This window comes from Aethalodelphis obliquidens, unplaced genomic scaffold (genome assembly GCF_003676395.1).
Source record: "Aethalodelphis obliquidens isolate GAN/ISIS:26980383/991018 unplaced genomic scaffold, ASM367639v1 scaffold9, whole genome shotgun sequence".
Lineage (NCBI taxonomy): Eukaryota > Metazoa > Chordata > Mammalia > Artiodactyla > Delphinidae > Aethalodelphis > Aethalodelphis obliquidens.
In genome coordinates this window covers 26,671,472-26,682,209 of record NW_020837953.1, presented here as the reverse complement: position 1 = coordinate 26,682,209, position 10,738 = coordinate 26,671,472, and the positions used below count along the sequence as shown (strand labels likewise).

At 52.4% G+C, this 10,738-nt stretch overlaps 1 protein-coding gene across 9 annotated transcripts in view; it reads left to right on the top strand.

Annotated features, from left to right (window-relative positions):
• The window catches only part of ZNF362 (zinc finger protein 362), a 37,213-nt gene that overhangs the window by 14,178 nt on the left and 12,297 nt on the right, over positions 1 to 10,738 (top strand). For 3 of the 9 annotated variants that reach the window (XM_027109202.1, XM_027109203.1, XM_027109210.1), the window contains 5 exons: positions 853 to 993; positions 4,135 to 4,198; positions 4,342 to 4,588; positions 7,772 to 8,093; positions 8,822 to 9,046. In XM_027109202.1, the coding sequence (XP_026965003.1) occupies positions 950 to 993; positions 4,135 to 4,198; positions 4,342 to 4,588; positions 7,772 to 8,093; positions 8,822 to 9,046 (902 nt within the window). In that variant the 5' untranslated portion in view covers positions 853 to 949. The other 6 variants (XM_027109205.1, XM_027109206.1, XM_027109204.1 and 3 more) reach the window with 4 other exon arrangements.

Sequence of the window (10,738 nt, the reverse complement as noted above, 5' to 3'; positions counted from 1 at the left end):
TAAAGCAGGTTGTTCCGTGGTCCAGGTGAGCGGATAGTAGCTAGGACTTGTGAAGATGATGGAGTGGATTAGGGAGAGAGTTTGGAAATGGAATCCCGAAGACGTGGCTGCTGGTGTATCTGAGCTGGGAGGGGAGGGAGGGGACGTTCTGTGGATGAGTGTCCGTGGCAGGAGCGTCTGGGCAGATGGCGATGCCCCGCTCAGAGGGGATCGCTAGAGAAGTACATATCCTAGGGGAAGACCAAGTCCAGCTCAGACCTGCTGAGTCTGAGCAGCCCGTGAGTGGTCAGGGAGGTAACTGGAAGGTGGGCCTGGAGCTCCAGGGGGCAGCCTGGTCTGGGGGTGGAGACCGGGGGGTTGGCTGGTATTTAAAGTCCTAGAGTGGATGGGCCACCCAAGGACTGAGGCTAGTGGAAGAGAGGAGCTCCCGCCCACCCTGAGGAGCCCAGGCTGTGTGGGGTGGGAGCTGGGAAAGAGACTGAGAAGATGAGGAACCCAGGGCTCACGGCACCCAGGTCTTCTCAAAGGGCCCAGGTGGCCGGGAGGCCCTGAAGGACGGGACTGGAAGGTAGCCCTTCGGCTTTGACTGCATGGAGGTCCCTGGTGGCATGTGGCAGGCCTCACAGGCAAAAGTTCTTTTTTTGCAGAAGCTTGCGGGTCACGTGTCTGCTTCCTTCCTTAGCTCAGGGCTCCCAGAGGGCAGGGCTCTTCTTTTTGCCTTCGGTTCCCCAGCACCGGTCCCCCGTTTGGCCCAGAGGATGTATCCAGAACGAATGGATGGGCAGATGGGTGGGTGGGCGGCTCTAGGAGGTGTTTCATTCATTGACCCATCCAACCTTTTTCACCTTTTAGAGCAAGAAAAACAAAATGACACCTTGCTCGCCCTACTGCAAGGATCAGGGCTGTGAGTCTCGAGGCTCAAAGCACAGTCTTGGCTTCTGTCTGGGGCATGAAGCCCAGTCTGCATGGCCTCCCCAGCCTCCAGGGGATGGGGTAGGTGGGACACTCAGCCCAGCCAGCCTGGCTCCTCTGCCCCAGGCGCTGTCCTCAGGCTCCTCCCTCCAACCGCGGTCCTCCAAGCTTCAGGCCCCCTGGCTTGCACACTGCCTGAGGCCTCCTCACCAGCAGCATTCAAGGCCCTGCTGGCTGGCCTGTCCCTCACCACTCTCCAGCTCTCTTTGGTGTCAGTGGGTGGCTGCCCACTGTCCCAAACCTACCTTGTACTTTCATACCTCCATGTCTGCTCAAACTGTTGCCTCTGCCTGGATGCCCTTCTGCCTTGTCCATCTGTCCTAAACAGACACTGACCAGTCTCTCTCCTGCTTAAAATCTCTCCCTCAACACAAGGTCTGCGTGGCTTAGCCCGGCCCCGGCCACCCTGTCACGCGAGTCCCAGGGCTGCACAGGTGCACACCTACCTAGAAGGCTTGTTGGGGGGCTCACGTGAGATGCTCTTGATGCACACCTGGCAATGTGCCTGACACTCAGTAAGGGCTCAGCAGACGCTCCCCCCTGCCCCCCCCCGCCTTCCCTGCGCTGACACAGGGTAGATGTACACCAGTACCTGGGTCACTGAGCAAATCATTAAGTAACTTAAGCCCAGCCAGAGAAGGACACAGAGAGATGAAGCAGAGGCTGTGTGGATTAGATTACGTGACCCAGGGCAGACCCTTCCCCTCTGTGTGCCTGCTTCCCCAACCAGGGTTAGGGGTGGTCCCTGGCTGACCAGGGGCCTGATAAGTGGCAGAGAGGATGCTCTATCCCGGCTATGGGACCCCATACCTCCCTGACCAGGGTGGAGTTTGGGGAAGCCTTGACTTGGCATTGAACTGAAGGGGAGGAGAGGACAGCTCCCCCAGAACTGTCTGAGGAACAGTCGGGTACAGTGGGCAGAATCCTGGGCCAGGGCAGGAATGAAGCAGAGTGGCCTGTTTCAATCCCATTTTACAGATGAGGAAAACGGAGGCTCAGAGAGCCGATGCCCAACACTGCAGCACAGCGCTCCCTCCTGTTTCCCCATCCATGTGGCCAGGAGCAAGTGCTTCCCTCCTGGTGCCCTACCTTCTTCCTCTGTGAAATGGGGGTGAAGATTTTCCCTGCTTCCTGGGGCCCTGGTGAGAATGCTGCTGGATACTGAGGGCTTTGTACACTGTCAGCAGTGCTAGATAACTGTGTGGGACTGTCTTTAAAATAATTCTGATTATTTATTTCTTCATTTATTCATTCTGTCACACAACTCATGTTGTTGATCAACTTCTGGGCCTGGGTGCCGGGGATGCCAAGCTGGACGAGACAGATGTATCCAATTCCCAGGCCTCTCTGAGGCAGCTCCCCAGCTCGTCTTCCCCTCAGCCCTGGAGCCTCCTCACCCTGGCATTAGAGCTCAGACCCCTTCACGTTTTCCCCAGTGGACAACAGCAAGGGAGGGACAGGTCTGAGGCTGCTGGGTGGATGGGCAGTGGGTGCTGTGCCATCCTAAGACAGGACATATTCACAATCCTACAGTCAGCATGCTTTGTCGTTCCCCCTGAACAGCTAAGGGACTGGTGAGCTGGACTTTGGAGTCAGGCAGATGAGAATGGGAATCTCAGCTCTCTGCTTACTTGCTGTGTGACCTTGACCAAGTCACTCCACCTCTCTGAACTGCAGTTTCCTTAGTAGTAAAAAGGGGATGATAAGAGTACCTGCCTCTTGGTGTCAGTATGCCTGGCACAAGGTGGGTACTTAGTAAATGGCAGCCTTCTCACTATTTTTATTGTGTTGAGGTCCTTCTTTGAAAGGAGAAGTTCCAGGGATCTGGAGCAGTCAGGGAGAACTCCAGGCAGGAAGTGCTTCTGGTATTGGGTTGTGAAGGATGGGCAGGGTTGGACGGGTGGAGAGAAGGGCAGCTTGGTCTCTGTGGGTGGCGGGAGAAGGAGGGCTTTTAGAGCTGCCCCAGCCACCCAGAGGAGGATACTCTTGAGTGTTCTGATTAGGTTGTATCCTTATTGAGGGCTTTTTCCTGAAACCCTCTGCCTGCGATTCCAGTAGGGGCTTCTCCCACTTGTAGGGCCAGGAAAAAAGGTTAAAGGCACTTCATTTCAGCCTTGCCTATCATAAGAAACAGTTGCATTTAAGCAACCAATACCAGTAGGTATTTAGTTATAGTAATTTCTGTAAGAGAGAGATAAATAAGAGAAATCTGATAGGGAGCAAGACTTAATGGAATGCCTCTGTCCAGCATGGTCCCTATAAGTCACTTCTTGACTTACTCTAGGGTCACAGGAAGACTTGAACCCTATGGAAGACAAAGATAGCTTTGAAGGCCCACCCTTCATACTGCCCTGGTTGAAAAGCCCTTTTAACTGCACAGGAACTTGCCAGAGGTGAGGGCCACCAGATGGATTTTCACATACTTCTACTGAAGAGCCCCAAACTGCCCTAGCCTCAGGCCTCCTCAACGCCCTCCTTAAGCACAGTGTTCCGACACATCCTTGTAGGGAAAATGTTTGTTTCTGGCCATGCTTGTTTCTTGAGGATAACTTTCCAGAGGTACGGTTTCTTTGGTCAAAAGGCAATACTGTAATCATCTGGGTTCCCGTAAATCATCCTGCCAAATTGCCCTCCAGAAAGGCTGTATCTGATGACCCAAGTTGCCCCCTGTGTTTTAATGGGGCCAGGGGTCAGAGGGCAGGGATCAGGGAGGGGCAGTTGCCTCTGCTCTGTGGCGATTTACAAAGTTGCCCTAGGACCTCTCAGTTTGTCTCTGGACAGCAGGTTTCTGTGTGGAATCCATAGGGTTGGCTCTGCAGCCCAGGGCCCTCGGGCGGGGGAATAGGGATTGGTTTGCGGGCATCACGGTGATGGGAGCTGGGTGGGATGGGGGGGGCGGGGGGGAGGAGCTGGGAGTACTCTGTTTTGGATATGACCTTTGCTCTCTGGGGCCCACCGTGGGACACCTGAATTCCAGACTTTTCAGCCTGGAGATGTGGTTCTCTGGGCCTGGTAGGAGGCCTGCTCCGCTGCGAGGTGAGGGTCCCACGGGGGCAGGGATCCCAGACACTGGCCCAGATTGAGTGGGTGTAGCTGATGGGGGCTCGCCCCTGGCCGGTGGGGAGGGCCCTCTTCCCTGTGACAGTCGCTCTCTCCCCGCAGGATGGCCGAGCCTCGATTTAACAACCCCTACTTCTGGCCCCCTCCTCCAACCATGCCCAGCCAGGTAAGACGGAGCGTCGCCCCTCCCGCCACCCTCCCCGTCTCGGAGCTGCTTTGATTTGCCCCGGGCTTTGGCTGCGGGGTGAGGGGTTCGCGGGTGGCCCGGCGGCCCAAGCCCCTTCAGTACCTCTCCTCTCCCGCCCGCAGCTGGACAACCTGGTCCTGATTAACAAGATCAAGGAGCAGCTGATGGCGGAGAAGATCCGGCCGCCTCACCTGCCGCCCACGTCGGCCTCGTCGCAGCAGCCGCTCCTCGTGCCGCCGGCGCCGGCCGACAGCAGCCAGGCCGTCATGTCGCTGCCCAAGCTGCAGCAGGTGCCGGGGCTGCACCCGCAGGCCGTGCCGCAGCCTGACGTGGCGCTGCACGCGCGGCCGGCCACCAGCACGGTCACAGGTACCGCGGGGCCGGGTCGCGGGTACTGCTGAGGGCTGGGCGGAGACTACCTGGGAGGGGCGTGGCCAGGATACCCTGCGGCTGGGCGGGGCGGGGCGGGCCGGCAGGGCCTGGGGCGGGGGTGGAGCTTCCAGACTTCCTTCCGTCCTGTACCCTGACGTAGCGCCCAGCTAAGCCACCTGGATGGGACGAGGTTGGGTCACTGCCCGTCGGGGGATCACCAAGGAAGCCAAATCCACGTAGCTACTTCAGGAATCCAGGAGAGCCCTAACCAGACTTGGGGGGTGAGGGGTGAGGGAAGACTTCCTTGGAGGAGTCCCTATGCAAGGAAGGGTTGGTGGTTGACTAGGGACATGGAGCAGGAGGAGGAAATAACATGTGCAGAGCGAGTAGAAAGCAAGAGTAGGACAGTGTCGGGGTAGGGAAGATCAAAAGATGATGATAACAGTCATAATACGGCAGTTAACTCCAGGTGAGCACCTGTATATGTTCACCAGTATTCATGTTATTACTCCCAGCCGTTCTGTGAGGTGGCTACTGTTAGGTTGACTTAAAGAAACAGTTGCATGTGGTTCACCCTAACGTTTCCATTGAACAGATGAGCAAACTGAGGCCCAGTTTCACAGCCAGTAAGAGGCAGAGGCAGGCAGTGTGGTTCCAGAGCCCATGTGTGAACCCTTTTGCTCTACTGGTTCTGCTGAGGCTGGAAAAGAAGCAGGCACCAGACTGGGAAGGGCCCTGGGGGCCACTTGTGCAGCTTGGATTTCACCCTCGGGCAGTGGGAGCGTGGAAGGTTTTTAAGTAGGCAAGGGAAATGCTCAGATTTGGGTGAGAAAGCTGGGGCTGGCTATAAGGTGGAGACTGGCTCGGTGGCAGGGAGAGCTGCAGGAGAGGGTGGTGGCCTGGACAAGGCAGCCGCAGAGGGATGGAGAGAAGGGGACAGATGTGAGGTATGTTGAGGAGGGAGAGTGGACAGGGCTTGGTGCTGGGCTGGGTGTAGGGGTGAAGAGTGGGAGGGGGCAAGGGAGACTCCCAGTCACTGCCAGTGAGATGGAGTCATAGGAGGGGGAGCGGGGTGGGGGAAAGATGTGAGCCCAGTCTTGGATAGATTGAGGCTGGGGGCTGGGGGGACATGTGTCACGAGGCTGGGCTGCCTGGTGCCCACCTCAGAGCCTGGTGGACAGGCTTTCTCCAGTGGCAACTGTATCTGGGCTGTTGTTCCTCCTCTGGCTGGCCCCACCGCCAGCCAGATGCCTGTGCCTCTCTCCCCCTCTCCCTCCTGCCTCTCGGAGATGCCCAAGAGCCATGGGGCCCCGTGAGCCTCCCCCCAGGCCGCAGCCACCCTCTGCACATTCCCTCCTTATTATGACGTTATTAAATTTATTTTTTCATTATAAAAGTAATATTAAAAAAGTAATATATTACTTTTTTAAGCATATTAAGCATATTAAGGGAAATTTGGAAAAAAGAGAAACTAAGAAAAAAGAAAATCACTCATAATCCCCAGCTCATAACCCAGCAGCTTAGAGAGCCTTTTAGTCCATTTCCTTCCTTTTCCATCTTTTTTGTTTTGTTTTTTAATATTTGGGCGTGTTCTGATGAGCTTGTGGTAGGGCTGTACCCATGACTTGAACTCTCTTTTCCTACTCACCATTCTATCGTAAACATATTTAGTGCATTTTTTATTATAAAGGTAACTCGTAGTCATCATAGAAAATTTAGAAATTGCAGACAAGCTAAAAGGAGAAAAAAAAATTAACCCTCGTCCTACTGTTGTTAGCATTTTCATATGTTTTCTCTATAATTTATTTTATTTTATCCTTTAATCACAGATGTAAAAAATGGATGAATTCACCAGGTAAAAAATTCAAATAATATGGAAGCAGATAAAGTATGAATATCTCCTTTTATCAACAAATTCTTCTCCCTCCCCACAGGGAACCACAATTTATACACAGTTTACTTTGGTGTGTCTCTTCTCTGATCTATTCCTGTGCTTTCACACACAGCTACATTACCTGTATATACATGTGTAGTTTGGATGCGTGCTTTTTAAAATAGGTGGGTTCATACTGTGTGTGTGGTTGATTACTCTTTCACCTGGCAGCATGTTTTGGCATTCTCTCTACGTCACTGCACATCTATCTTGTTTTCATGGCTTCCCTGTTCTCCGTATTGAGGATGGACCACATCTCTTTACATAGTCCCTGCTGAGAATAGCAGGTTGTGTCCAGTTTTGTCTGATCACAGTTTTGTATGGAAGGTCCAAGTACGCAGATCTGTGTGCTCATGTGCAAATAAATATCTATGGGTGATTTCTAGAATTAGAATTGCTTCGTCAAAAGTTTTGTACCTTTGAAATTTTAATAAACTCTTGCCAAACCACCCTCCATTAAGGTGGATAAGCGTACACTCCCAGCATGTATGACACACACACTGTTGCCAACTCTGGATATTATCTTTTTCAATGTACAAATTTTGGGTTTCTTTTTTTAAAAAAGCATAGTCTTAATCATGTGATAGATATCATTTTCATCTTTTTGTGTACTTTACCTGATGTTGTAAATGTTTCTAGTCCCCTCGTTTTTAAAAGAATAACTTTTATTACAGAAATTTTTAAAAAAGGAAAAAGAAAAAGTTCATTGTCAAAGAATTAGAAAGTACAGTTAAGCCAAAAAAACTGTTTTAAAATTACTCCTAATTCTACCATCCATATCACATGTTGGTGCATCTCCATCTCCTACTTAACTTTTTCTGTGGCTTAAAATTTTCCTTTTTTTACAAACATAATCTCCTTTTTAATGGGCAGTTAATGTTCAGTAGAGGAGATTGATCACAATTTATTAAGCCCTTCCCTAATATTGCATACTTCAGTTGTCTCTAATTTTCGCTATTATAAATAACACAGTAGTGGACATCTTTGTGCCTCAGTTTTGTTTTTGTTTTTTTTTGGGGGGGGGGGGATGATTTCCAAAGTGCCCCCGTTACAGATAATAGGACTCAGTTTAGTTCTTAGGTATCTAAGGAATCTTACACATACACAGTTCTCATTTGTACCCCCGAGTAATAATTTACAAAGGGAAGGGGAGACTCAGAAAGGCTGGTGACCTGCCAGAGTCACACAGCTGGGTGGTGGGGACTGAGCCGGCCTCTGCAGCTGCCCCCACCCCCGTGTCTTCGCAGGTCTGGGGCTCTCCTCCCGGACCCCGGCTGTGAGCACATCTGAGTCGAGTGCGGGCACGGGTACCAGCACCCCATCCACACCCACCACCACCAGCCAGAGCCGCCTCATCGCCTCGTCCCCCACCCTCATCTCAGGGATCACCAGCCCCCCCCTCCTGGACTCCATCAAGACAATCCAGGGCCACGGCCTGCTTGGCCCCCCCAAGTCCGAGCGCGGCCGAAAAAAGATCAAAGCGGAGAATCCAGGGGGGCCGCCTGTCCTCGTAGTCCCCTACCCCATCCTGGCCTCGGGCGAGACTGCCAAGGAGGGCAAGACGTACAGGTGGGGGTCTCGGTGGGAGGGCATCCAGGTGCGCTTGGGTTAGAGGCCAGTGCCTCAGGCTGCAGCAGGGGCCCATCAGTGGGGCACTGCAAAGAGGGGCCCCAGAGGCGGAGGGTGAGGGCTACGGTCCAGAGGGGCGGGGTCTCCTGGCTCACCCCGCCCACAACCCTTCAGAGGTGGTCTCTGTCTGGGGCCGCCCTCACCACAGCCTGGGATGTCGAGAGAGTCTGTTTCCTACACTCTTCAAGTAGTGTTCTGAACGCTCAACGTTAGAATCTTCTGGAGAGCTTTCCAAAAATGCCAGTGCTGGGGCGCACCCCCAGAAGTTCCGATTTAACTTGCTGGGGGGAGACATGCGGAGGCCCCCAGGTCAGGCTTTCTTGAAAGCTCCCCAGAAGATTCTAAAGTACAGCCAGGGTGGAGAACCTCTCACCAGGAGTGCTGGAGCCCCTCCCCCAGAACCATGAGTCACTAGCCTCTCTTCCCTGTGAGGTGTAAGCCTGCTCCCCAGCCTGCTGTAAATCTGTCTCCAGGGGGAGGACCTTTGGCCTCCAGATTGGAGGGTGCCCAGGCTGGGGGCCTGCCCGTGCCTCCTGGACCCTCCCAGGAGAGCTCTGTCCCTGGTGCAAGGTCTCTCTGATGTAGAAGGTCTCCCCTGAGATCTCCAGGCACGGGGCTGGGGGTGGGGGCGGGAATCTTCCTGGTATGAACCTGCCTCTTGCCCACAGGTGTAAGGTATGCCCGCTGACCTTTTTCACCAAGTCTGAGATGCAGATCCACTCCAAGTCGCACACAGAGGCCAAGCCCCACAAGTGCCCGCACTGCTCCAAATCCTTTGCCAACGCCTCCTACCTGGCCCAGCACCTGCGCATCCACCTGGGCGTCAAGCCCTACCACTGCTCCTACTGTGATAAGTCCTTCCGACAGCTCTCCCACCTCCAACAGCATACCAGGTGAGTGGCCAGCCTCGTGCTGCCCCGATGCAGCCAGTTTTAGCTCAGCACCTGCACCTGGTGCATGGACCTGGTGCAAGGAGGGACAAGGACCTTCTCTAGGTGTCCGTTGCCCTCAGGGTCAAGACCAAACTGTTTTGCTTGTCATTCGAGGCCTTTTATGATATGGCCTTTGTGGACATCACTTCCCACTGTTGCTCACCTGTAAGGTCTTTGCACGTGCTGTGTCCTTTACCTGAAACACCCTCCCCCTCCTTTATCCTGTTTTTCTGGCCCTCTCCTATCTATGTCTCAGTAAAGCTTCCTCCAGGAAGTCCTTCCTGGCCCCCCTGAGCTGGTTCCACAGGCCCTGGGCTTCCCCATCCCAGCAGGGATAGAGTGTCTTCTTCTTGCCTGGTTATTTGCCCACCACCCCCAATATATTGAGGGTTCTTGAAGGCGAGGGCTTGGTCTCCTCCGTTTCCACATCCCTAGTGTGTGGCACATAATAAACATTGAGGCATATGTTTAATATTTGTGGAATAAATAGAACTGGCTTTTACAGGGCATATGATTCATCCATTTAACAAGTATGTACAAGAGGTGAATTGTAAATATGAATGCCAGACGCGCCCCTAGGTGCCGGGGATACAGCACTGAACAAAACAGACACAGATTCCTGCCCTCTTAGGGTGTACAGTCTAGTCGAAAGCATGAACGGGGGATTCAGAGATAGACATGCTTTAAGGAAAGAGGTTTTTGCAGGGGAGTACAGACATCAGAAAGACTGGCTCGCCAAATAAAAATACCATAGGTATTTAAATAAAGTAAAGGTTATCAAATTACAGTTCATCTCTTCAGAGGGGAAGAAACACAGCAGTTTTCTCACATGATGGTTCTCGTATCTATAAGCACGGCTGTGTGTCTGCCAGTATCAGCACTGGCAGGGATAAAATTGTTTTTGCTGTGGAGTCTGTAACTCACAGAAAGCGCTCAAGGTTTTCTTTATATTGGGCACTAAGGCTAGACACAGGGACCTTAGGTTTTGTTTTGTGGTGGTGTTATTTATTCATTTCTCTCCATTGTCTTTGTTTGCTTTATCCCAGGGGGCAAGATGTTTTGTCTGTTTCTCTGACTCTGGGGCATGATCAGTAGGTTTGATAGTAAGGAACAAATGACAGGATAGCGGGCAGGGTGGCATCAGTCTGCTTTTCTCGTCCCCGTGCCTCCTGGGGCGTGGATTTGACCACGTAGATTTGTTTCAGAAATTTTCTGATCTTGTCATGAATGTATTTTTTGACGTTTGGCTAGTTTTATGGACATAGGTGTGTGTAATGAGGTGTTGCTCAATAAAGTGTCCTCCTGGTTGTATGGTTACTAAAATCAGAGCACGCCACCCCAGGGTTTGAGAGTTAACTCCTGTCAGGAGATTTTGTAAAGCCCCCAGGTCATAATTTTAATCTGTGTATGTGTGAAAAAAATTTTTCTTATCATATTATCTAATCTAAGATCTATCTAAGTTACTATCTAAGATCCATCCAATTCACCTCTTGTCAGGTTGTGCCTGTACAACCTGTAACGGGAAGGGTACCGTCTTTTTGGAGAATCCCAAGTTTGTCAGCGTTTCTGGGCTAGCAGGAATGACTTTTCCCATAACCTTAAAGGTAAGGATTCCACAAGCCATGGAGTAGATTCAGTTCAGTTTCCTGGAAG